We start from the raw sequence: 27,310 nt of genomic DNA on the forward strand, positions 1-27,310 counted from the left end.
GAACTCTCCGCTAAGCTGCTCTCTGTGAGAAGGGCACAGACACTTTGTGACATCTCAGAGGATGGCGTCCAGGAGCGATGAGTGAAAACCCAGCAGCTCGCACACCCATGCAACTGGTCGGGGGCAATGGCGGCTGACGCAGGCTTCTCGGTGTAGGAAAGACCAGGCTATCTGCCGGCCTACAGAGCTCGGACGCAGAAGATGCTCCCCGAGAATTTTAAATCCAGACTAGTTTTCCATTCTACACAGGGATGAGAGGGGGTCACTTCTCGAGCATGCGAGAACACATGACCAGGACCCTCATAACACAAGTTCACGGAACTCAAATGGCCAGAGATGAGTCAAAGAATGGAGCAAAAGGGCGCCGCCGGGGTGGCCAGTTAAGTGTCTGGCTCTTGATTTCGGCTCACAACATGATCTCGAGGTTCATGTGTTCAAGCCCTATGTCAAGCTCTGCACCGTTGACACGGAGCCTGCTTGGGATTCTCTCTTTCTCGCTTTGTCCCTCTCCTGCTTGCTAGCTCTCAAAATAAATTAAAATTAACTTAAAACAAAACAAAACATCGAAGAATTGGAGCAGGGACACCCTGGTGAGGCCCTCGCCCTCAGGATGGAGGCCGACCGGGGCGCCTGGGTGGCTGAGTAGGTTAAGGGTACGACTTCGGCTCAGGTCACGATCTCACGGTTTGTGGGTTCGAGCCCCGCATCCCCAGCTCATGCTGTCTCTCCTTCTCTCTCAGAAATAAATAAAACATTAAAAAATTAAAAAAAAAAAAGGACGGATGCCGACCATGACCATGGGGCCACATACACAACATAAATATTACTCTTACCACAGAAACAGTTACTACTTCTCAAAAATCAGGAAGTAGGGGAGAGGTGAAGGCAACAGGTTCTAGAACTATTTTAATTTCCTCCAGTTTCTTTTATCCTAAGATAAAAACTGAGCTTTAAAAAGAATCTATAATTTCAACTTCTTTATTTTTCTAATCACTGGAACTTTTTTTTTTTTTTTAATTTTATTTATTCTGACATAGAGACAGACCATGAGCCAGGAGAGAGGCAGAAAGAGAGTTTGACGCAGGCTCTGAGCTATCAGTACAGACCCTGATACAGGCCTTTAACTCACAAACTGAGATCATGACCTGAGCTGACGTCCAGAGTCATACGCTTAACCGAGCCACCCAAGCACCCCTAAACCTGAATTCTTAAAGTATGGAAACTTTTATCTGAAGTTCGGCAATTGCTACACTTTGATTTTTGACTGTAGGTTCTTCTATTAAATTCAAGTAAAATTAAAAAGCTTATTTCTACTTTAATACAAATATTTCTTTAATATAATTTTTTTAACGTTTATTCAGTTTTGAGAAACAGAGCACAAGCAGGGGAGGGGCAGAGGGGGGTAGACACAGAATCAGAAGCAGGCTCCAGGCTCTAAGCTGTCAGCACAGAGCCCGATGCAGGGCTTGAACCCACAAACTCTGAGATCATGACTTGAGCTAAAGTCGGATGCTTAACCGACTAAGCTACCCAGGCGGCCCCAACAAAAATATTTCTATCTGTACATTCAACTTTTTAAAAATGTTTACTTATTCTTGAGAGAGAAAGAGAGTGCATGCGTGGCGTGTGCAAGAAGGGGAGGGTCAGAAAGAGGGAGACACAGAATCTGAAACAGGCTCCAGGCTCTGAGCTGTCAGTACAGAGCCCGACGTGGGGCTCGAACCCACGAACCGTGAGATCATGCCCTGAGCTGAAGCCGGATGCTTAACTGACTTAAGTTGATATGAGCCACGCAGGCACCACCACACCCAACTTTTCAATCCATGTTTTACATAAAGATGACCTGTGCCTTCTCACACAGGAGCTTCTCGCTCTCCTCTTCCTTCACTACAATGACCTCAGTGTTGCTCACCTAACGTTAAAGATGTTTATTTCTGAATGGTGGAATCTTGGGTATTATTTTTACTTTCTTTCTTCTAGGTCTCTTGACTTACAACAAAAACATTTTTTAAAAAAGGATTTGAAGAATAAGGAGAGCACTTCAAGGTCATGATTTTGCAGAGAAAAAGAAATGCCATGAACAACAATAAAATCACACTTAAAAAGAATCAGAGCAGACACAAGAGAATGTCTAGTCTAGTCACATGAGATGGCTTAATTCACTTAAGCTATTTACAGAACAAAACACTTAAAAACCTGGGTTGGCATTTTATTTTTAAGAAACTGCCTGCTCTACCAGTGGACAGCGTTTCAGTGCTACTGTTTCCTGCATGACTGTATTTACTTCACTCATCAGCACGGATTTATGGCTATAGAGCAGCAGACCAAGTAAGTAACAGAACGTCACTCTCAGGCTAATGAATAGAAAAAACTGCTAGTCTTACACATCTATATACAAGGAGATTTAAGAAAAAGTCTTTCAGAATAAAAATGGGCACGAGGTGCCTGGGCAGCTCAGTTGATTAAGCGCTGGACTTCAGCTCAGGTCATGATCTTAGGGTTCGTGAGCCTGAGCCCCAAACCCAGCTCTTCGTTGCCAGCACAGAGCCCATTTCGGATCCTCTGTCCCTCTCTCTGCTCTTCCCCAACTTGCACGAACTCACGCTCTCTCAAAAATAAACATTTCAAAACAAATAAAAAAATAAAAATAGGTGCTATTCTTCCAAGGCTGCCTAAATCCAGGAAAATCTCTCATCAGTAAGAAGTAAGTCTCAAGGACCGGCCACGTATGCCCTGAGGGGGCTGGTAAACACTTGCTAATGGAAAGAGCTGGAAAAGCTTTGTGACCCCACCTGGACTAGCGAGCAGGGCACCAGGCGTGGGCAGGAAGCGTGAGGACAGGGACCGCTGGGGCCTCGAGTCACCAGAGCCGACAGACAGTCTCGAAACTGTGTGCTAACATCACGGGCCTGCGAAGAGTCCACTGGGGACACTAATGCAGCTTCAAAGGAAGCATCACGTCGCCCTGCGCTTTTCCACGGTCCAGGTGGCGCAGATGGGCAGGCGATGGAGGCCCCCTCCCCCCAGCGGGACCCCAGTCCTGCGGGTCAGAGACGCTCGCCTCCTATGCCCGCCCCTCAGCACCTGGCCCTGCCCCCTCGCGCAGACTGCAGCTCGGTGCTCCACCAGCACTAGAAACCTCACTCGTGAGGACTGTCCCTGCAGCTCCTTCCTTCCTTGCACTGGAGACTGACGCAGAAATCCGGGGCCGGAGGCCTCCACGCCTGCCGTATGGATCGCCGCTCCCTGCGGCGGGAAGGGCCCTCTACTTCCCTGCCTGCCCGACAGTGGCAAAATCGAGCGTCCTGGGAGGCTCCATCTCCTCGTAGTTCACCTCGATAATTATTCAGGAATTCAAACTTGCTAACACGAAATAACACTTCAAACAACCGGAAACCTCAATCTTATCCCAAGACTTGATTTCTCTTACGTGCCCACAAGAACAGGCCTCTTGGCCATCGGTGTCACAGTCTTCCTGGTGCTGCAGGCAGATTTAGGTGACACTCTGGGTCTCGCTCTCGAGGGCTTGGGCTCCGAAGTACGCAGACACGATACTGTGTGGGTGAGCAGCCCAGGGGGAGTCCTTTAGAAAAACTGCATGGCTGCCTTTACCCTCCTGAATCATTCACACAGCAGCTTGCGTTTCTGCTGGACTTTTTTTTTCCTATTTGATTATAAAAGTGGTTGGTTTGTCGGTTTTTCTGCTTCCTCACTAATTTTACTTTTTCTATTAGTGGAACGTAACATGTCTGTTGGCTTAAGAGAAATAACTCTCCATCAGTTCAAGTGTCCTCATGCTGCTGGGAAAAGGAGAGGCTCTAATGGGGCCGTTTTCTAAGGCTCTTTCCCAAAAACAGCCTTGCCCGCCACTCGGCTGTGGGGCCCCCTGTGCCCATCCAGGCCGGCTTGGCCACAGGGCCTCCCTGCACCCATCCAGGCTGGCTCTGCCGCGGGTACCCTGCTCACTCCTCCCTCTGGAAGCTCCCGGCCTCCCTGAGCACTGGGGCCGGGAGGCTCCTCTTCTGCGGCTGGGCCTGTTTGCTTTCACAGCAGAGCTCTTCTCTGAAGTGAATTTTTCCAGGTAAACTACCATATACAGTATTTAACTAAAACGTATGCAAAGGAAGGACGGCCAGCGCTTATAAGGCCATGGGCTCGGGGAGGGGGCTGGGCGTGGAGCCGAGAAGGCACAGACCGAGGCCCACCTGCACGGCCCACCCGCTCGGCACCCACAGCAGAGTGGCCCTGCACATAGGTGTGGCGGGGGAGGACACCCCATCCCAGGGGCCAAGAGCACACCTTGTGTTCAAGGGGTCGGTAGGTACCACTTCTAGACTTGCTCTCACAACAGACTTTGTTTAAACCACCAGCTAATCAGGCCTGGAGACGTCTTCTCTGCTGGTGGCTCATGGACTATGCGAAGGGGCTCATTTCCCGTTACTGGGTCTCCTTTTCAAATTTTTCACATTCTTGCTCACTGGTTTTCAGATAGCCCCCAAATCTGCCCGCAGGAGGAAAACAAATGTCTTTGAGGACCTGAACACAGGTGCTCACAGCACCTCCTGTGTGTCTCTGCCGGGTGCTCTTCTGGTCTGGAGCCAAGTTCAAGCCTGACCCTCTTCCTAGAAACCGGAATCAGTCTGTCCCGCCATCCAGGCCTCCTGCCCACCCAGCGAGGCCCCCGATCCTGGAAAGATGGCTGTGACCCTGATGTTCTCTGGGGGCCCTCACAGGGATCCTCATTCCCCGGCAGGCACGGCCCCTCCCCCTCCACATGGCCAAGCTTGGGGGTTGTCGCTCAGGCGCACATTTCCATGCCCTGCCTGCCTCCCACCCGGCTGCACCCAGTTTTCCAGGACAGCGAGCTCCATCTCACTTCTGCTAACGCGGGGTCTACAGGAAATCGGGACACCTCGCAGCCCCCTTCCCGAGCCCCTAGGCAGCGCTGACCACTGCCGAGGGCGGTCTCTGTAGCGAAGCCCGTGACACCCCGCTGCCCCCACGCCCACGCCCCCTTCTACATCCATGGCAGAGGCCGGACTTAGGGGGACGCCTACAAGCGGCACCTACGCTTCTGTGTTTTCTTGGACTGCCTTCTATCTTTACAAAATATGAATTCATTGCCGACATTTGTAAATTGAGGTATTTCACCGAAGCATTCTGGATCTCTCGCTTCTCTGCAAAATGTGGAACTCGGCCCCTGCCTCTGGCACAGCCGCGACCCGTGTGTGGGCAGCTGGGGGCCTGTCATCTCCGCTGGCTCAGACGGCCCAGCCGTGAAGCTGGCCCGGCGCAGGGCATGCATCTGTATCCCGAACGCAGCGCAGGGCATGAGCCCCAACGCACCGCCTCACACCTGCCGTCACTCTCGCACCATGTGAGGCGCCAGAGATGGCAAGAGGACGCGTTCACTGAGGTGGCGAGTCCCCTGTCGGTGTCCCTGCTGGAGCACTTCCTGGGGGGTGGTCATGGGTCCCGGCAGGCAGCCAGCACGGTCACACCTGCCCGATGGAGGACCCCCGCAGGGAGCAGAGTCACAGAGCAGCCACTCGGCCCTCCCGCCCAGCCCCGGGGGGTCTGCAGACGCCACCCTCGGTACGTGCCTATGCCCGCACTCGTAATGAGCAGCGGGAGCGGTTGGGTGACGGTCACCCTGGACCCCAGTCTCTATCCCTTTCCCGTACAAGACAGTTTAAGAGCTTTAGGCTCCAGTGGACACACATGGACAGGGATTCAACGACAGGGCTGAAGAAGGAAAACAGGAACGCCGAGGAGCATCCTGCTTGGACAACCAACAGTGTCCCTCCTGACTCCCGATTCACCCGTGTGGCCGTGTGTGCACACGGCACTCCCCACTGTGAGCACCGTATGTTCCGTGTCCCGTAAGATGTTTTTCCAGGACATGAGCATTAAGTGCTCTCGAGTCACAAATGTTACTAGAGCACACCAGTCACACGCTGCCATGTCGCAGCGGAAGGCAGGTGCGGGAGGGCACGGGTACTGGTAGACAGGAGCTTAAACAGTGAGCAGCCCATGTCTTAAGAGAGAATTAGCCTCCTGCTGATTTTCCAGATTCTCATGGGGACACACTGTGGATGGTCCCCTACGTCAGATCTGCGGGTGAGGAATAAGCAGACGGATTCCTGCTGCTGAGGGCTCTTCTCTCGTTCAACATTTAACTGCTGGGTACAAGAATTTCAAAAAGATCTGATAATGAAACCAAAGTCAAATACTGTCAAGTAATTACTTGACTAGAACTTCAAGATTTGCCTTTCATCAATAACCTGGAGATAATTAAACAGACAAAGGGCTGGCACGCAGCCAGGGCAGGTAGGGACAGTAACTGATTCTCTAAGGGGCAGGGCAGACACGGTCTCGAACTGTGTCTGTTCCGGAAAAGTGACTGTGGCAGACAGTTCCGCAAGCCTCCAATATCCACCACCCTGTCTGTGAGGGCTACAGGGAGGCGGCACGCACGGCTTCCAGGGAGGTCTCTGAAGAAAGGGCAAGGTCACCAAGCACCTGCACCTGCTCTCTGCCCAGGCCCCTGTTCTTCATTGCTCCTGGAGACAGAGCAGCCATCTGTCAACCTTAGGTGCCAGGCAAAAGGAAGAGGCCACGTGCTGGGGACGGCTGAGTGAAGACCCGGGGCTCTCCGAGCCACCCGTCTTGCACCCTGTGGGGCGAGCTCTGCGGCGGGCTGCGGGCCGGGGGACACACAGCGAGGTACTCACAGTCAGCGGCGTACTCCACCTGGGAGGGCTGCGCCGCACCGTCGGCCGTGGGGGGCACGGGGGCGGGGCTGTCGGCCTGGGCCTTACGGACCAGCGCGGCAAGGGGGTGATCCGGGTCTACCACCTTCAGAGGCTGCAGACAAAGAGGACGCATGGTCACACGATTTCCTGTATTCTGGGTCACAAAGAACTCTCTTGAGGCCAAGCAGGCTCAAGTCGGCTGTAGAACACAGTGTGTGAGAACACAGCATCTGTGCTCAGAACACCCCGCACACACACAGAGGGGCAAGCTGTTCGTGTGGCTGCGAGTCCCGGGGAGCGAGTGAAAAGACGGCTTCAGCCTTCCTCGCTGCCACTCAGGAAAGGAGGGAAGGTGGAGAGGATTAAACTCCTACTGACAGGAGTGGAGCCACCAAGCAAAACGTGAAAATGCAAAATATACCTCGATGATGGTAAAATAAGATACAAAAGAAATGCACTCATGTAGCTTCCCAAAGCTACAGGTGCGCAAGTTTTGTTACGGCATAAAAAATACAGAAGATCGACACCTTCATCAGCTCCTCCAGGCGGTTACACTTCTTGGAAGCAAAGAGAGACGGGTGCAAGTAATTCCCGTCTTCCTCGTCATCGTCGTCATCGTTGTCAGAGCTGACGCCCGACTCTGCAGAGCAAAAGCAAATTTCAAGATTCTGCTGTACGCTGAGGGACAAGGGATGAGTAAATGATGTAAAAACAGAGAAACAGGTGCCTGGGGGGCTCGGTCGGTAAAGCGTCCAACTCTTGATCTCGACTCAGGTCATGTTCAAGCCTCGTATCAGGCTCTGCACTGAGAGTGGACCCTGCTTGGGATTCTCTCTCTCTCTCTCTCTCTCTCTCTCTCCCCCTCTCTCTCTGCACACCCACAAAAATAAATATTAAAAAAACCCTTAGAAGCAGACAAAGTCAGAGCTCCATGTCATCATCTCGTGGCTCCTGGGACAGACGGCCCCAGAGTGCACCCGACGCGCCCAGCAAGAAGCTGGGCACGTGCCCTCGGCCCAGGCGGCAGCGCCCCTCCAGCGCTTACTAGTCTGGAGCAAATTATTTTAATTTTCTAGAAAAAAGGCAAGAATCTTGATGAAAGGTAAAACAACAGCAACAGATACTTTAAAAAACTAACGAACATGGAGAAAGTGAGATCTGTAAACAAGAGTCATACAGCTGATTTTAAAAATCATGTTTCAGCTGGAGAGAAAAAAATTCAACAGCTACACACACAAGACTGTCGTCCGCACATTATTCCAAACAGTTAACTGGTCTCTGTAGTAAGAATCCCAACCTTAGAGGGGCACCTGGGTGGCTTAGTCGGTTAAGCGTCCGACTTTCGCTCAGGTCATGATCTCGCGGTTCATGGGTTCGAGCCCCGCATCGGGCTCTGTGCTGACTGCCAGCTCAGAGCCTGGAGCCTGTTTCAGAGTCTGTGACTCCCTCTCTCTCTGACCCTCCCCTGCTCACGCTGTCTCTCTCTCTCTCCTAGAAATAAATAAAAATATTAAAAAAAAAAAAAAGAATCCCAACCTTAGATATTTAATAAAAACAACAGCTTGAGATAGAGAGGAGTAAAAAACTAATCTTTTATCTTTGTGCATGTAACAGCCTCAGCCCTAAACCCTGCGTGCACCCGTACTGCTAGAATGATCTCTCGAAGCAGGAGATGGACTGTTTTCTCCAGGAAATGTTCAACGGCCAGAATGAGAGGGAACATTTCCAACCCAGGCGATTACGTCTGAGAGCACTGATGTCTAATTACATTTCACTCATCTACGGAAATACTGAGAATCTGATACAACTGGAAGACTTATTCTAGAAGAGCTGGCACCACCCTCTGAGGGCACCAGCAGCTTTAACCAACATGCCGTGGTGGGGGGGGCTACTGCACAAACACTCTGGGGCCCTGAGGTGCAGGCTGCAGCCGCTCCCCACCGCCCCCCCCCCGAGGCCACCCCGCCCAGGCCCTGCATCCAGGCAGGACAGAGTCTCACGCACTCTTCTTCTCCTCATTTCTGTTTTCTGCCAGCACCGGGTAGCGCCCCTCTTTCATGGCTTTCTGGATGAACTTGTAGTAGGGGTTGAGGTAGTGATCAAAGCGTAGAAAGTCAAACTGAGAGTTCCGGGCCTGCTTGGCTTTCAGCATTATCTCAAACTGTGCTCCCTGTTTGCACACGAAGTTGGCTGTGCGCTCGATGATAGCATGCATTTTGGCTGTTGGTGGCTACGAAAAAACATACATATTCACATGATCAATTTTTCCCTTTTCCACTGGCCCCATGACTTAAAACACAGAATTGACCCCGGTGTTTCTGTCAATGACATCAAAGAGACCATGCAGGTGAAGAGCCGGCCCTTGGCTGCACCTGCACGGCGAGTGGCTTGCTTCTGGACTCCATGGAATCATATGGGGACCGGACTCACGGACGAGGCAGGCCACTCCAGCGTCTGCAGAACTGACTCAAGGCAATCTTGTTTTACACCAAGTCACCGTACTTCCGTATTATCAGGGGCGGTGACGGGGCTGGGGGCCAGAACCCTCAGAAGCTGTATGCGATTTTGGCACATAGCCATTTTTCTAGGGAGGGGGTACCCGTTCACCAAGTTTCTCGGGAGTCTACAGATCACCCCTTTCCTTCTTAGCTAGGGCTAGTTTTTATAGCTCAGAAAACAGCCTTTGTGGAGATGTGAGGTAGGCCACAAGCTCTCACTGGCTTCCACACCCAAGTCCTCTCCTCACCACAAGGGTGTGGCCTGGCCCAACAGGGAGGGTCTCACCCTAGGGAACAGAGCAGAGCGAGTCCTCTGCCACCAGGAGGGGTCACTGCTTGGAGTCAGACCCCGCTGCGGCTTCCTGCTCCTGCCCACGCTGCTGCTAAGTGGCTCCCATGGCGTGGCGCTCCCCACGTCCCACCCACAAGTGGAGCTGTCAGACCAGATGCTGGAAGCCAGACTCCACGCTCCGAAAATACTTGTAATAACAAGGGAGAGATTAACACTCGGAAATTACATGCAAATAAAGTGGGAAACTATTCATTAAAAATGGGCGGGTGAGTATTCAAGATGCTTGTTGTAATTTCAGAACCACATCCTTCATAAAATATAAATGCCTTAATTCTCAAATTATCTCCTGAACTAATAAAGTCCTTCATGCTTAAATAGGGTAAGTACTTACAATTAAAGTTAGTTACTGATCCCAGAATCAACTAGATACCATGTCAGAGGCCCCTGTGCCTGAAGCACAGGTCCTGAGGCACATGTTCAAGGGCTCTGGCTCACAGGAAGATTAACTCTGAAACTGTTCCACACACACACATCAATCATAAATGCTGAGTTTAGGGTAATGACCTTAAGGGAAACTATGATTCCCCCCCACACAGAGGCGTTCTCTGATGACCAAACTAACCCTCTGGTTTAAGAGTTCTTAAATATAGGCCCCTTTATGACATAAAATCATGATAGTCAAAAATATAGTGGTCAACTTTCTCACACCATACACAAAAATAAACTCAAAATGGATGAAGGACCTGAATGTGAGACAGGAAATCATCAAAACCCTAGAGGAGAAAACAGGAAACAACCTCCTTGACCTCAACTGCAGCAATTTCTTACTCGATACATCTCCAAAGGCAAGGGAATGAAGAGCAAAAATGAACTATTGGGACCTCATAAAGATAAAAAGCTTCTGCACGGCAAAGGAAACAATCCATAAAACTAATAGGCAACCAACGGAATGGGAAAAGATAGTTGCAAATGACATATCAGATAAAGGGTTAATATCCAAAATCTATAAGGAACTCACCAAACTCCACAACCAAAAAACAAAAAAACCAGTGAAGAAATGGGCAGAAGAAATGAACAGACACTTCTCCAAAGAGGACATCCAGATGGCCAACAGACACATGAAACGAAACTCAGAATCCCTCCTCATCAGGGAAATACAAATCAAAACCACACTGAGATACCACCTCAAGCCGGTCAGAGTGGCTAAAATGAGCAAATCAGAGAACGCTAGATGCTGGCGAGGACGTGGAGAAACGGGCACCCTCATACACTGTTGGTGGGAACGTAAACTGGTACAGCCCCTCTGGAAAACAGTGTGGAGGTTCCTCAGGAAACTAACAATAGAACTCCCCAATGACCCAGCAATAGCACTGCTAGGAATTTACCCAAGGGAAACAGAAATGCTGAAGCATAGGAGCACATGTACCCCAATGTTCATAGCAGCACTCTCCACAATAGCTAAAACATGGAAAGAGCCTAAGTGTCCATCAATGGATGAATGGATCAAGAATATGTGGTTTATGGGGCGCCTGGGTGGCTTAATCAGTTAAGGGTCTGACTTCGGCTCAGGTCATGATCTCATGGTTCGTGGGTTCGAGCCCCGTGTCGGGCTCTGTGCTGACAGCTCAGAGCCTGGAACCTGTTTCCGATTCCGTGTCTTCCTCTCTCTCTGCCCCTCCCCTACTCATGCTGTCTCTCTCTCAGAAATAAATAAAACATAAAAAAAAAAAAAAAAAGAAACTCGAGGGTGTTATGCTAAGTCAAATAAGTCAGGGAGAGAAGGACAAATACCCATGTTCTCACGCATAAGTGGAGCAGGAGAAACTGGAGAGAGGGCCTGGAAGGAAGGGAAGGGGAAAACAGGGGGAGGGGAGGGGAGGGAGGCAAACCATGAGAGACTCTTGAATCCTGAGAACGGAGGACTCAGGGGTGTCGGAGGGGAGGGGATGGGCATGGAGGAGGGCACTCGTGGGGATGAGCACTGGGTGTTATACGGGAACCAACTTGACAATAAACTATGAAAGAAAAAAAAAAACAGTGGTCATAGTGGTCACAGGGGCTCCTGGATGGCTCAGTCAGATAAACCTCCAATTCTTGATTTCGGTTCAGGTCATGATCTCACAGCTTCTGAGGGGGAGCCCTGCACTGGGCTCTGCACTGACAGTGGGGAGCCTGCTGGGGAGGCTCTCTCTCTCTGCCCTACCCCTGCTCATGTTCTCTCTTTCCCTCTCTCTCTGCCCCTCCCCTGCTCATGCGCTCTCTCTCTCTCTCTCTCTCTCTCTGCCCCCTCCCTGCTAATGCTCTCTCTCTCAAAAATAAACACTAAATAAAAAAAGATACTGGACACAAAGCAAAGTCATTACTACAGAAAGTCAAAGCACATTACGAACATACTTCCAGATTTGCTACCAGAGCAAGTGGATGAGATACAAACACTTGGTTTGGAAACATTCTTCGCTCTCTTTGTCACACAAGTTTTACATAAATCCTGTTCTCTTTAATACTACGATTATCTCTACTATAAACTGGGATTTCAAAAACGTATATGAATACATGTGTTACAAAAACTGATAAAGGGGGAAATACTGGTCTTATTTACATGAGGAAACCTTTGGTTTAAGGAAGTGACGGGACCTAAGAAGGTGGGCAGACGTGTCCTGGCTCCGCCTAAACCACAAAGACATGGCTCTAAAAACCGTGGGGCTGACACTGGGAAATGGAAGAACAGCGTACGTGGTGCGAAAGCCCACACGAGTGTGAGGTTTCCTAAGAGCTTTGGAAAATGCTGGAGCTTAGGTCCCTGAAGTGTGGGGCTGGGACGGCAGGGAACAGAAGGCCGGGTAAGGACACCCCACCCCCCCGGAGCAGCCGGGCTGGCCCTCCCCTCCTCTACAATCAGGAAAGGAAAAATGAAATACCCACTTCACTCACAGCCCAAAATAAGTATCACACAAAATGACATTTCAATTGTAAAAACAAAACTATAGACACAACAGTAGGAAGTGCAGGAAAATATTTTTAAAATCTGCGGGTTGGAAGGGACTTCCAAAGACAAGATTCAAATCCTGACAATGGAACACAGTGACACGTACGACTTCATAAACCCGTTCGCATTCTGCGAGAGGTGCCAGCGCGCAGGTGCCGGGACAGCGCGTGCGAGAGGCCAGCCCTCCAGGAGCACAGACGTAAACCACGTCGCTCTTTTCTCCCACTCCCATCCCACGGCGACAAAGGCCTGAATTAGGATGAAAATAACACTGTGATGTGAACCATCGATCAAGCCCAATTCCGCGGCTCAGGGCTGTTCTCGCGCTTTCTAAACCTCCACATCTGTCCTGTGCGAACAGGCTGCCGGCCGCCCCTACCTCGGAGCTACTGAGACCGCGACCACCAAGTGAGAACACGAGCAAAGCGCCGGGTACACGGCACGTGGCCACCGAATGGAAGTGCACACTGTTCTTCACCCAAGAGACGCAAATGGTGCGCGATGGCAGTCACGCCCCGAGTTGCTCCTGCTCATCCGCCAGCTTATACAGTGTGCTCCAGCGAGCGCGTCTCTCAGGCCCGGGGGACAGTGGCATCGCCAGCCACGAGGCAGGGCACAGCGACACGGGACCCTGGGTGCCTGCGGCGTCCCGGGGGCTGGGGGCCACTCCCTCCACCTCCCCTGCGGTGCTCCACGTGAGTGCCAGGTGTGGGCAGAACTCAGGAGGTGACCGAGCAGCACGCGCGTCCCTGAGAAGGGCGAGGACGGCCAAGAGCACACGCTGGGAAAAGCGATGCCAGGCTCCACATTCAGGGGAAACAGGCCCTTGCTCCCCACGGGACACAAGAAAACGTGTGCACAACTGCCGTGAGATGCTAACACCAAGCTGGGGTCACTCCAGGGGCTGCAGTCTAGGGGCTGGGCAGGAGGCAGGGCCGGGACAGCGGCCGGGAGCCCGAGGACAGGACCCACGGCGGCCAGGATCCGCCTCCCGGAGCCCCGCGATTTCTAACCGGCCCTCACTCTGCACACAAACCCCGCAGGGCCTGGAATTGTGAGGCTCTAATCCAAAAGCCTGGTTTAAGTGTCAAGAATTCCCCAGAGGCCCCCCCTTTCCTTTCTGAGCGAGGGCGACCCCTGCCCACGGAGACATGATCCCCTCTCTGCATACGAGCCAGCGATCCTAGTGTTTAATCCCTGGCACGGGCACCTCTGTCTTCTCCATTTCCCCGCTAATGAGGACATCACAGCATGAAGCGTGTACGAGCCACTGCCCCCAAATCACAAGTGTTCTGAAGAGCGACACGCTGACACCAGCACAAAGGAAGAGAAGATGCGGCTGGCCCGATGGGCACTCGCGGTTTCCGCACAGTCCAGCCGTCTCCTGCCCCCAGGCTGCACCGCAGTGACAGCACGGGATCTCCTCCAAACGGACGGAGAGAAGGACGGAGAGAAGGACCAGCTGCTGGCCAACCGGGAGCAGCTATTTTTAGCTCCAGCCGACCGTTACACAGCTCGGTGAAGCTTATTCTGTCCGGGAACATACAGCCATTACGTATTTCATTAGGAAGTAAGCAACACAATAAAACCTATTACACTTCTATGTTTATATCCATGTAACAGCCTAAAAATAATCTTCCACGTAAAAATAAATAAAATTTCAGACACTCAACCTTAAATAAAAGCTTTTAGCAGTAAACATAGGTAAGGGAGCACCCCTTTTAATGGGTCTCTCATGTGGAATAAAGCATATTCCAGAACAGGTAGGAATATGACCCAGAACAACACAGAGAAAATGTATTAACACAAGTCCTAGGATATTAGATGCTCAGAGGACATTTCCAGCTTTAGGTCCCACAAGCTGGTAAATGCTGGAAACGGGGAAGCAAATATAAGTAGTAATTGCACTTGCCAAAACCCAAAGGCATGTGGCTCACACCTGCAGGAAGATGGCGAAGAGGCGCGTGGGCGCACGGCGAGGACGGCCGGGCGGAGGCAGAGCCACTCCACTGTCCCGAGTGGTCATCACACGGACACAAGTGGCCGAGGCAGCAAACGCAGGGCGAGTGTGGGGAACGTGAGACCCTGCCCAGGCGGCTTCGGCGCCTGCTGTCCACCCGGACAGGACACGGGGCACGAGCAAGAATCCAGGCATCCACGGCCCTCGGGACCCAGTAGGAAGACGCCACAGAAAAGCCACATCGAGCGCCAACATCCCTCCAAGCGCGCACGCGCGGCAGAAATACTTTCAACATCCCCACCAAACACATCAAATCCCATCCCACACGGGGACTCGGGGGGTTTGCGTTCCTGCCTGCCACGTGCACGGCCACGTCCCTCCCTCTTCCCAGGCTGTGAGGGGGACGGGAACAGGAGCTGCGGCTTGGAGTCCTCAGCGTCACAACAGCACAGGTCGAAACAGCCAGCACGGCGCCGGGACCGCAGGAGGGACACCGTGTAACTCAGCCCGAACCTGACAGGCTCAAGCTGACGCGGCGGCGAGACGTGAGCGGGAACCGCACTGTACTCCGCCAGCTCCACCCGCAGATGCCACGGGGCCCCGGTCACAAGGGACAGGAAGCCCGGTGCAAGAGCGCACCGCAAGCCCGATGTAAAGGCCCACAAAAGCACCCTGGCAAAAGCCAGGACGAGGCCCCTTCGCTGAAAGCCAGGCTGCCCTGAGCAGGCCTGGCCTCACGTAAGTGTGGCTAACCGCCGCTCCCCGCTAGCTCCGGCTCTGACGCTGGCGAACACGGAGCCTCAGCCCCGCGACCTCCGAGGGCCAGTTCGCAAGTCCCAGACGCGCTGGTCCAGCAATTCGGCTGGAATCCGTCCCTTCTCCTTGAAGGAAAACGGGTGCGGTGTGGGTCTCTCCTCCGTTAACGCAGGCTGAAAGCCTTACGAAGCCAGAGCGCAGTGCTGACCACAAGTGGGGTCTCGCACAAGCGGTGCCGCTGGACCCACAGAGCTCGTGACAGACGGTACCGTGAAGGGGGAACACATACCAGCTCCACGTCAGGCGGCACGTTCAACCCCACGGGGGCGATGAAAGGCTCCTCATTTTCCTCTACATTTTCAGCCTCATTTTTTTCTGTGGAAAAAGAAAATACGAAAGTTCAGAACAACGATCAGGAAGAAGGCGGCCACTGACGGTCCACAGTGATGGAGCAGGGGCGGGTACCCGGTTCTCTACCTTCCTGTCACTGCCTCTGGACACCTTTCCCGTCTGCCCTCCCACCCTGCACGCTAGTAGAGTCACTCTGCCAAAGCCCACCGTGGGGGGCGGGGGAGCACCATGTGGAGTCTCCCCAGCCAGGCGCCCTGCTTACCAGGCATTGTCAGCCACCAGCTCTCCCCACCCTCTCCCCTGCTCTGGGATCCGTGTGTGTATAGGTGGCGCTGCTGACCCCCCACTCTGAGCAGCTTCTGTGGGCCCCCCAGGGGGCCAGGACGAGGGGGACGAGGCGCCGTATGTTACAACGTCCTGAATAAGGTACCTGCATATGTCTCAATCACTCAGGGGGTCACCCACCAAAAAGGATTAATGAAATGTACAAAAACATAGTAGAAAACTTATAAAAGCTACCATCATAAGGCACTTCAATATCTACTTAGGCTTTTCTCTCAAAAACTGATAACATTAAATCTTCATCAAAATAAGTTTTTCCACCATGTATGATGAAGTACTGTAACAAGATGAACAATTTCAAAGGTTTCCCATCAAACCTCATTCTTCTACAAAGCCAAGGAGGAAGATTCCACTGAACGTTGTCCCGCCTGGTTCTGCCTATCTACCCTAGTCTCTCCTAGGAACCAGAGATTTACTAGGGCCTAGAAACTTCCTGTGATCAGCAACCCCAGCGTCCAGTAACCAAATGACAGCGCAGCTGGGGACACCAAAGACACTGGTTTGCAACATGTCGAGAAGCAACTTCAAATCTCAAAGTCTCTTGGGGCGCGGGACCAAAGGCATGTGTACAAAAGTGCAACTTTTACCATATTTCCCCAAAATGACAAAAAGATGGAAATTTTGTCTCTTAAATAGGCTTTCCTTAGTGTGATGCTGCTCATGAAATAAAGGCACTGACTCAAGAGAGCAGTTGGGGACAGGGGGTTCCACAGAGCTCTGTTCCTAACACACACCTTCACTCACAGAGAATGGCGTTAGCAGCCTGAATAAAAAAACTAACACAATACTCAAATTCAAATGACCCTTTTTCATAAAAGACACTTAATAACGATAAAAAGTCGAGAGAATCTGCAGGACGTGAAGCAGGCTGAAGACAACAGGCTGCGGAAGGAGGGGCTGCCATGCGGACATACTGGCGGCCCCCGAGCAGCACAAAGCCTAAAATGTCCACAACCGCCAGGACAGCGGGAACTGTGAAAACCACGGAATATTCAGTGATGGCGCTGGAAAACTAAACAAAACAAAACAAAAACACCCTTTCTAAATAATGCAGCACTGAAGTGAAACTTTGTTGTCAGTGGTAGTGGGCACCAAACTGAATTCTATTAAGCGTGTATGTGTATCGGTACACATGCCTGCATGCGTCTGTGTGTTTTATTGGCGCCAGGAGGGCTTCACTGGTTAAGCAGTCGACTCCGGCTCAGGTCATGTCTTCCCAGTTCATGGGTTTGAGCCCCATGTGTGGCTCTGCAATGACGGCTCAGAGCCTGGGGCCTGCTTGCGAGTCTGTTTCCCTCTCTCTGCCCCTCCCCCGCTAATGCTCTGTCTCTTAATAAATAAATGTTAGAAAAATACACGTGGCGTTTTATCTGTATTAACATAAGCTAAGCTAGAAAGTCAGGCTAGAAATTTCATACGGGCCCAACTTTCCTTAAAAAAATTAACCACCATATAAAGTCCTGAAAATATAATTAAAGAAAAAAGTATATAACGCTAAAGAGAACTTTCTGTTTAAGAGATGGCATATTAAAACTTCAAAGAGAAACGAAGTCATGTTGAAAGTCTTAACACTCAGTAACTCTAACAGCTTAATTTCACAGAGACAATATTCTAGCCCTTGTAACAGGGCCTGGCAACTTCCTGTAAAACACCAGCCAGTGAGCATTTCTGGCTGCAGACGGTTTTGGAGTCAGCTACTCAACTCTGCCGCAGAGGCCGCACAGACCCTGTGTACACAAGCAGGCCGCATGCCAGCCAAATTTCGTTTACAGAAACCCGCCAACGGGGCCTTCGACAGTAGTCTGCCGGTCCCTAATCTCGATAGAACGTTAGGAAACGGATGTTATGGATTTTTCCAATATTATGGATTTATCACTTGATTTCGCAAAAGCCATCTGGCTTTCACAAACTTTTTTTTTTAATTTTTTAAAAAAATATTATTTATTTATTTCTAGGAGAGAGAGAGAGAGAGAGAGAGAGAGAGAGAGACAGACAGCGTGAGCAGGGGAGGGTCAGAGAGAGAGGGAAATAAAGACTCTGAAATAGGCTCCAGGCTCTGAGCTGGCAGTCAGCACAGAGCCCGACGCAGGGCTCGAACCCACGAACCGCGAGATCGTGACCTAAGCGAAAGTCGGACGCTTAACCGACTAAGCCACCCAGGCGCCCCTGGCCTTCACAAATTTCAATTCTTCACTTATGTACATGGCTCAGAAACAGGGCAACAAAAGTTTGACCATCCAGAACCCTGACACAAGCGACATGTTCTAGGTAAAGGAATGAGTGTTCACTGCCGGAACATTTCCAATGCGCCGTAACTTCGGAAGGTGCGAAATACCTTAACAAGGCTTTAACTCAATGTAGTTCCCACGACAGTGGAGAAGTCTTTCCAGAAGCATGGAGCACACTGCTGCACAACTGGGACTGTGGTGCCGCCCACGGAGTAATGAGCAGGATGAGGGGAAGGGCAGCAAGGGAGTATGTGGGTGCGCCTGGCCCACATCCTGCTGTCCCAGCACAGCAGCCCCCGCCCCCCGCCAAGCGCAGGAGAACCCAATGCAGCTGCACCACGCACAGGGCAGACCTCGCTTCGACATTAAACTACTGTAACTACTTCATACTCATTAGGAGACCTAGAACTTGAGGAAAAACAAATAATAGACTGCTAACTCTGAAATGAAATCCCCGTATGACATAATTCCAGTTTATTATTCTAAACACTCAAATAGGTTTCTAAAGTTAAAGCTCTCCTTCCCTGTAATATTTTCATCTAATTTTTTTTACGGCTCCACACCCAACGTGGGGCTCGAACTCACAACCTGGAGATCAAGTGTGGCATGCTCTACCAACTAAGCTCGCCACGTGCCCCACAGAGTTCTCTTTCCCTCTAAACAGAACACCCTGAATATGGTGCTCAAGCCCTAAAGCTTCCGATGCGTGTTACTCTCATTGACAATTAACGATGATCATGACAGAAGGCTGGAGCGACTCAGCACTGACACAAGTGACGGAGACCATTTGCACCCACCCGTTCTACAAGAGCCCAGGCTTTTTAGTGGCACTACTTTTTTATATTCAAAGTTCTCAGCGTTAATCCAGAAAAGAATGATTTTGAAATCTTCAATGTTATATAAATATTACTGTAAAACACCAAACTAAAAGTGTGTCGCGGCTGCTACCCAGCCTAACTCGTGCTCTTTTCTGTTTGGCGGTGACTCCACAGGCGTCCTTCCACCGGACCTTGTCATGATTTCAGTCGTGGGGGGGATCCGTCGTGCAGGGATGTGAAGAGGCAGGTTCACGTGAAGGTCATTAACGTCCATCCTTCTAACGTCTGAGAACTGTGAACGCCGATGCATTCCTTACCAGTTCAGCAACAAAGGACCCGGGCTGCGCAATCTCCGGTCACCCGAACCAAAGAGAAGCACGAGAAAGGCAAGCAGATGCGCTGCAGACACGTCGGAATTCCCGGTGTGCCTCCCTGAACGCTTCACTTCAGTCCTTAGCTCTGTTCGACCCCAGATGGAGTTCCATGACTGCTCTGTCACAGCGATGGCCCAATTACTCAGCGTCCACATGTGCGCTCGGAAGCCGTGGCTGGTCCGCGTGCTGCACGCCGCCAGCGACGTGCCTCCGGGCCCCTCTCTGCTCTCACCTCTCTGTTTGGAAGGCTCCTCCTCCTCTGTGGGCTCTGACGGATCGTAGTAATCACTGCCGTAAGTGAACCCCACTGCGTTATAGCTCCCGTCCTCTGCCAGCGCCTCGCTCAACCGCTTGTATTCTTCCTCTTGAATAAAAATGAGAGTTTTATTAACAAAAATGGAAATTTACTGAGAAAAATATTACATATTTCTAAAGTTTTAGCTATCAGTAAGGCATACAACACGCTTTTTTCAACCTCTTTTTGAGGCAAAAATGTTCTTAAACAGTCACATTTTGTATCTATCAATATGTACTTTTGCCAGTACATGTTTACCACAGATAGCAGAATACAGGTCTTTTGTGGAAAATTTCTTCCTGCTGAGAAATTTGGGGATTAAGAACTATATTAAAGATCGTTAAGGAAAAGACAAGAACATCAATTTCAGTGTATACGATACTGTTAAAGAAGAACAGTTAAAGAGTTTGGTTTTTGTTTTTTCAAATCCCAGTCTGCCCTCAAAAGCTGGGAAAATTCTTTGTGGCTCTACATATAAACTATCCTGAGGTCCTCTCAGAACGCAAAGACTCCTGTTTTTCCAATCCACTGGGTACTGTCAAGATAATATCAGAAAGAGTGAGTATAAAAAAATGAATGGGAGTAAATTTTAAATACTTAAAAATTTTTTTTAAAGTTTGTTGCTTTTAAGTAAGTTTTTCCTGAGCAGTACCTTGCCTCGCCTCCGCCTCAAGCAAGTCCGTATGCAAGGCTAAATACCTCTCCTCATCACACACGGCATCTATTCGAGCCTCCTCTTCAGAGAGCGGGTAGTCTCGGTTCCACGTGGAGTACTCAGCATCGTACTCGGAAAGGTCATGCAGGTGACCACGCCCATCGTATCTGTAATATGAACACGCTGGTCAATGGAAAGAAATTAACGTCTAGACTGGTTTGTGTGCGATGTTTCATACATATACATATATATATACTTACCAATTAAAGTAAAGAAATAAAAATATGAAAACAAACATAAAAAATCTTCTCAGATTTATATTTAATTCGGCTAATCACATCTCACCCTCTTTTAAACTCAAGTTATCTTAACAAAGTCTTAATTCCTCTGTATAATACGGTAAAACTTATAATTAAAGGTAAATAGCCCTTTAATAGCATAAATGGTACCACCTCACCGGCAGTGCTTACCGTTTATGGTTTGGTCAACCATTCAATGCCATTTGCAAAAAAAAAAAAAAAAAAAAAAAAAAATTTTTTTTCTGAAAAGTCAAATATCATAGCTTACATTCACACAAACCGAATACATAAATACCTATCCGTAAGAACCCAACGGTCGAAATTTCCTCGCTTCTTTCTGCTAGTCCCGAACTCTCAGGAGAGATCTTCACCAAAGAAACTTGCGTCCATTGGAGGTAAAATCTTGGCTAGGCTCGCCCCCTAGCCACTTGGCTGAGGAAATAAGTGCTGGGTTACGTGATAGAGAGACACACATACATAGGAACAGTGACATATACATGCAGTTTAAGGAGGTTCACTGGAAACAGGGAAAACTGTGAGAAGGTGCAGCATGTTCTCTTCTAAATCGTATTCCCCGAGGAAATAACGTACGTGAAGACACAGCCATGTTTACGTGCATGGACTGACCAGTAGGCACCGTGGCCGAATTAGGAAGAAGAGCATTTTCTGCTACACCTTTAACATAAAAACTCAATGCAGCTGCTGTCGGCACGCAACATCAAATAATAAGTCAGAAACACTCATTTAGAGTTGCAAAAAATAGAGACACACACAAAAGTCTGCCTAATTTTTTAATGCTGACTTTTGTAATGAGAACCAAAAAGTACTTACTTGAAAAAAACACGTTTATAAGAAAAAGGCCAAAATTCCAGAGTAGCCACGTTTTTGCATTTTATTAAATTTCAAAATTATTGTTACCTTGATGTAAACCTCCTTAACTTACAAATGTAGATCATTATTTGAAAATATTATACATGTACATGTGTAGCGTTTGCTCCCCATTCACTGTGGAAGACCTAACTCCAGTCACATACAGAACGATATGGAAAGCTGCATGAAGAGCTCAGACTTCATCGCTTACCAAACTTTTATAACAAATATCACAAGTAACGCTTTGGAAAAGCAAGCTGCCTGACGGACGACTCAGGCAACGTCGTTCGATAGAAACTACGATTTAAAGGCATGGCGTGTTTGAGCAGAGCGAGGAGCGTCCCATCCAGACCTGATCCGCAACCCTCCCTTCAAGAGTCACTGTTGTCTAGATCTAACTCCAAACGGAAATGTCAGGGATGGAAAAAGGCCTATTTGGTCATTAATGTGTCCATTTTTTGGCCAGGCACAGGTCATCCCTACAGTCATGTTCCAGGGCTTTGCAGAATCCAGCTTTAATCAAACGACGAGCTTCCTTCACTCGGAGAGACTATTCCACAGTTAAATGGTGGCTCATTGTTTGCTTTCCAGTCCGGGCCCCCAGAAGCAGAGTTGCCAAACCGGCAAAAAAAGAAAGAAAAGAAAAAAAAACAAAAACAAAAAACCCAAACCAACAAACAAAAACCCCAAGGAGAAGGAAAGAAAGAGGGCCTGAAAACATGGGAGGAGAGGGGAGCAAACAGCCTACACCATGTAATGCCATCCTTTTCAAATCAAACACCTTTAGAAATCCCCAACCTCAGTACCCCTGTGCCCAAAATGGCTAAACACCCTCTGGGGTGATTACCTAAGGCACGTTTGATTTGAAAAGAAACACATCTGTATCCCAGTTCCGCCCTTCGGTTTTAAGAGATAGTGAAACCAGCCCTAAGATCACTACCTCCAGGAGCAAAGCCAGTGTCGGCAGAAGTCAACTGGCTTCCAACTGATTGGCAACTTCACCCTCTGGTCTGAATCACTCAAACCCATCACATTATCACAGGGTGGGGGAGGGGGGAGGCTGGCGGAGTCAAATGTCACGCCGGCAAAACACGGGTGCTCCACGGAGGGCGCCGGGGCCGTACAAGGTTCGAGGGGGACCTTTGGGGGACCGATAAGTTTTCTAGCCGCGCGGTCCCGGTGTGCGGCGTTTCGGGGCGCCCTCCCACCGCACCGAGCTGTGGGAGCGCCGCGCGTAGGGAGACAGCGCGCAACCCCACGGCAACGCGGGTCAGGAGAGGCCAGGGCACGGGCAGCTTCCACCGCGCGGAGCGGCCGACTGGAGCCAGCGACCGGGTGAGGGGTCGCCAGGGGCTGCAAGAGCGGAGACGATCCCTCCGGCGACAGACGCGGCACGCAACTCCAGCCAGTGCCTTAGGGCAGGTTTCACCGTCCCCTTCCCTCCAAAACCAGGGGGGATGTAAGAACAGGGGAGGGGGCCCCCAGATCCCCGCTGGCTCCACACAACCCTCTTTAGTCCTGGCCATCAGGTCAACATCAGACGAAATCAAGCGGGCGAGGGAAGGGGAGGACCGACGGGTGGGGGGAGGAACCGACCTGTCGATGAGGATCTTGTGGTCCCCCATCCAGGGGATGAGGTGCTGTCCCTGTTCCTGGGCCAGAGCCCGCTCGTCATCCCGGAACAGCTTGCAGGCATAGCCGAAGACCAGCAGCTCCACTCGGTTCCCCCCACCGCCGGCACCGCCGGGTCCGGCCTCCTCCTTCGTGCCGCTTTTCCTCTCGGCTTTGGCACGGCCTCCGCTCGCGCCGTACATGACAGCGTCCCCGGCGTCCAGGCTGGTCCTCTTCTGCGCCGCGCGGATGTCCCCAATGCCTCCGCCTGGCCTACCCCCTCAGTCAAAAGCGTCGCATCCGGGCCCCAAACTCGACACCGCCGCCATAGCGGGCAACAAAATGGAGGAAGCGCAACTTCCGGCGAGGAGCAGCCCTACTTCCGGCGAGAAGTTTCGGCAGATTCGCTACTCGTCGGAGCCGTTTGAACCGCTAGAAAGTATTTTGGCTTTAGTCTTTTGCACCCGGAGGCGTCGCCACGGTGGGAGCTTATGTGATCAGAGAACAGCGCGCTTTTGGGGTTAGTTTTCTCAGACAGTTGTCCAGAGCAGTGGCGAAAGCGCGGCGCCGGATTGCGCGCTACCGGCATCGGGCCAGCAGGCGCTGGGCGGAAGGAGGGGGGGTGATGTGCTGTGCGGCGCAGGTTGAGTGCGGGGCTAGGTGGGTTGGCTCCTCCCTGCGCCGGTGCGAAGTCTCCCGGCCGCTGCTACCCGGGCCAGAGGCTGGGAGTCGGAAGCTGGGGGTTCGGGGAAGTCTGAAACTGGGGAGCTCTTCGGGTGAAAGGCTGCGGAGCTTGGGGCCCAGAGCCTGGGGGTTTGGGGGTTAGGGCCTGGGGGGGGTGCGGTGAGGAGAGCTCGGGGTTCAAGGGCCTGTGGGGGGAGCTCGGAGCCGGGACTTGGGATGGGGGGAGCTGGGGGCCAGGCGGGAGTCTGAAGAAGAGCCCGGGCCAGGTTTTGTCCAGGGCGATCGCCTCACCTTTCTGAGGCTCTGGTAACTTCTCGGTCCCGGGGATCACGACCCTCATCCCGCCTACTTCTGAAGGTGTCCTCTGCTGATAGCACAGGGCTTAGTAAGCCGTGACGCCCCTCGCAGTACCGAACTTTGTGTGGACTCGTGTGGGAGAAAAGTGATCGGGGTTGGTGGAGGGCCCGCTTCTCGGAGACCAGTCGTCTGGATGCGGGGTGATTGCCGAGTAGGTTCCTCTGGGGCCTCAGTTTCCCCACCTGTGTTTTCATTAGGAGAGCGGTTCCTTCTAGTGCACCCTAGACTGTCCAGCGGCTGCAGTGACCAGAGCCCTCTCTGCTGGGACTGAGGCTGCCAGGGACAGGGACGTTCTTTCGCAGCCACACCTCTTCTGCATGAACCAGTGACAAGTCTTTCTGCTAGTAAGGTTGACAAAGGGTATGTGAACCTTAACAGGACTTTAAAAATTCAGCCACGTGCAGTTCCCACCACAGGGCCTTTGCCCTTGTGATTTCTTTGGGTGTGTCGCTCTTGGCTTTTTACCTGACAAGTTTCCCATCCAGGTCTCATCTCTGTCCCTTTCTCAGCCAGGCTGTAGGCGTCCACACTAGAGTGCCCCGCCCTACTCAGTCCTGCTGATCTGCCTTTGGGGCACCGCCCACCACCTCACACCACCTCATGTTACCTCCTGTATTAGCACCCATCCCCTCCCCGATCAGCTTCAGGAAAGCTGGGTTTTTGTGGCTTCACCTGAGCATCCCCAGGGCCTGGGATAGCGCCTGGCACACAGTAGAATCAACATGACCGAGCCATCGTCCTCTCTGGCTCCACACGGTGCCCTGCTGCTGCTCAGGGGGACCCGCCATGACTTACTTGGTAAGTCCCCCTGGCTGGTCCAGGCACATGCTGGGACCCTGGGACGCTGGGTTTGCTTTGAGTGTTCCCTTGGGTTCAGAGAGTAGGGTAAGGGCCAACGCGTCTGGCCAAACTCCACTGCTCCTTTGACCTTGAGGATTCTGGAAGAACCTTCAGACCCTGTGCAGATGGGTTCCTCAGCCAGGCATGGGATCTCGAAGGTCTGGGTTGCATTCCTGACTCTAATTTTAGTTCCGTGGAATCTTGAGTTAGTCCTGTTCTGTTTTGGAGCCTCTCTTCTCTATAACATGGGGACAGGACAGCACTCTCTCCTTCAGAAGAAGGCTGAGATCTTAGGACTCCTGCTCCAGGATGTCCGTCCGGCCCCGGGTGTGTGTGCATACGGAAGCTCTGGAGCGTGTGTGCCGGCGGAAGGGGGGGGGGGGCAGGTGTTGGACAAGCTCTGTGGCCTTTGAATCGTGGGTTGCAGTGCAGTCCCCTGCTGCCCATGAAATCTGGCCGGGGGCTCTTGACCACGAAAACGCAGAGAAAATCTCGAAGTCGCTCCTTTGCATTTCCAAGTGAATCTTCAAATCAGCTTGCCCTGCTCTCCCCAGAAGCCTCCGTGTTTGCATTGGGATCGTGCAGAGAGTTGAGGCCTCTGCATGTTTGCTCCTCCAGTTTATCAGGCAAAAATCTTTCAAAAGGTCTCTCAAAAGTTTTCACTTTTTCCCCATAGAGATCTTCCGTGTGTTAGATTTATTCCTAGCCACCTCTCTGCCCCCCGCTGTTACTGCCCCCACTCTCAAACTGTTTGTTGCCAGGAATGCAGTTTTTGAAAACCGATCTTGGGGCATCTGGGTGGCTCAGTTGCTTAAGTGGCCAACTTCAGCTTAGGTCATGATCTCACAGTTCGTGAGTTCGAGCCCCGCATCAGGCTCTGTGCTGATAGCTCGGAGCCTGCTTCCGATTCTGTGTCTCCCTCTCTCTCTGCTCCACCTCTGCTTGTACTCTGTCTCAAAAATGAATAAACATTAAGAAAATATTTTTTAATAAATAAAAACCGAATTCACGTTCAGCTGCCTTGCTCAGTTTCATTATTTCTGGTGATTTACCCATAGATTGGTTTGGATTTCTGATGTAGACGAGTGTATGGTCTGTAAACAATGCCCGCTTTGCTTCTTCCCAATCCTAGCATGTTCTTCCCAGCCTTTCTTCCATTCTCTCTCTCCCCTCGTACTGCAGGCACCGCTGCTCTGAGGCAGAACCCGTGAGTGCCGCCAGACCAGTCCCCTGTCCGTTCCTGGTGTGACACGAGAGTTTTCCCATCTCCACCACTGAGTGAGGTCCTCCAGGAGAACAGTGACGGCAGAGCGCTGGGTTGATAGTGGGATGCACCCAAGAGCCTCTTACTAACGGAGAAGGGGCGTTGGGTGGCCCAGCCCGCCATCGCAGCTGCGGTTTACATTATTCCTACTGAATCTGCTGTCGGGGGGTAGGAAGACGTATAAACACGGAATTACTGTCAAGGAGCATAACGTGTGCGAATCTGAAAATGCTTAGTTTAAAAGTAATAGCTCATGTTATCGGGCCCTCTGTCAGTCAGGGTTCAGCCAGGAGCACAGAGGGGCAAGGCAGCCCCCTGGCCAGGGGACGGGTCCACAGTGGCGCCACCACAGCCTGGGTGGGGACCTGGACCTGGAGCCTGGGACTGACCTAAGCTGAAGTTGGCCGCTTAAGTCAGTCGGCTCCCCCCAGTCTCCAGTGCCCGTGCAGCTGTTGGCTGGGACGAGCTGGGGACGGCTTGCAGGTGGGGCCTTCTGTGACCCTGAGCAAAGGACAGGAGGGTATGTGGCGACACGGGCACCCCCTGAGCACGCGTGTTGCCCACTTAGTCCTCACGAGGCCCCACGAGAAAGAAGGCGACAGGCCTCAAGCAGAGTCCCATATGCTAAGCCTGGTGTCACCAGACCGAGACAATTGCAGTTCTGGGCTCCCCAGTGACGGAATCTCAGCCAGTCAATCAGGAGTCGCCCTGCGGGCACCAGTTACAGGTTGACTGGCAGACCCCTGCCGTCCCCTGAGGGCAAGTAGCGGGTGCAAAGACCACCCTGCTTTTTCGTGTCGGATACCTGCCTTGTTCCCGCCGCTTCTGCCTGTGGGAGTCTGTTTGGCTCCTCGGAGCCCCGGCCGACCTGCTGGTGCGATGCTCCCCGATTCCGAATTGTCGAATGAAGGCAGAAGGATCTTTTTTTTTTTTTTTTTTTTTTTAGTGTTTCTTTTTTGAGAGAGATTGAGAGAGAGAGAGAGAGAAAGAGAGAGAATGTGATTGGGGGAGGTACAGAGAAAGAGGGAAGCACAGAATCTGAAGCAGGCTCCAGGCTGCAAGTTGTCAGTAAAGA

At 51.4% G+C, this 27,310-nt stretch overlaps 1 protein-coding gene across 2 annotated transcripts in view; it reads right to left on the reverse strand.

Moving 5' to 3' along the window:
• The window catches only part of LOC120223261 (splicing factor SWAP), a 69,200-nt gene extending 45,780 nt beyond the window's left edge, over positions 1–23,420 (reverse strand). The window contains exons 1-7 of one of the 2 annotated variants that reach the window (XM_039221278.1): positions 23,076–23,420; positions 20,308–20,477; positions 19,593–19,724; positions 15,537–15,622; positions 8,760–8,985; positions 7,283–7,395; positions 6,735–6,867 (exon numbers count right to left, since the gene is read on the reverse strand). In XM_039221278.1, coding sequence (XP_039077209.1) covers positions 6,735–6,867; positions 7,283–7,395; positions 8,760–8,985; positions 15,537–15,622; positions 19,593–19,724; positions 20,308–20,477; positions 23,076–23,293 — 1,078 coding nt within the window. In that variant the 5' untranslated portion in view covers positions 23,294–23,420. Of the gene's footprint in view, positions 1–6,734; positions 6,868–7,282; positions 7,396–8,759; positions 8,986–15,536; positions 15,623–19,592; positions 19,725–20,307 lie in introns of both variants that reach the window. The other variant, XM_039221279.1, reaches the window with a different exon arrangement.
• Between the last annotated feature and the right edge of the window lie 3,890 nt (positions 23,421–27,310).

The sequence above is a fragment of the Hyaena hyaena genome, unplaced genomic scaffold, assembly GCF_003009895.1.
Source record: "Hyaena hyaena isolate Hyena2069 unplaced genomic scaffold, ASM300989v1 scaffold_967, whole genome shotgun sequence".
Classification (NCBI taxonomy): domain Eukaryota; kingdom Metazoa; phylum Chordata; class Mammalia; order Carnivora; family Hyaenidae; genus Hyaena; species Hyaena hyaena.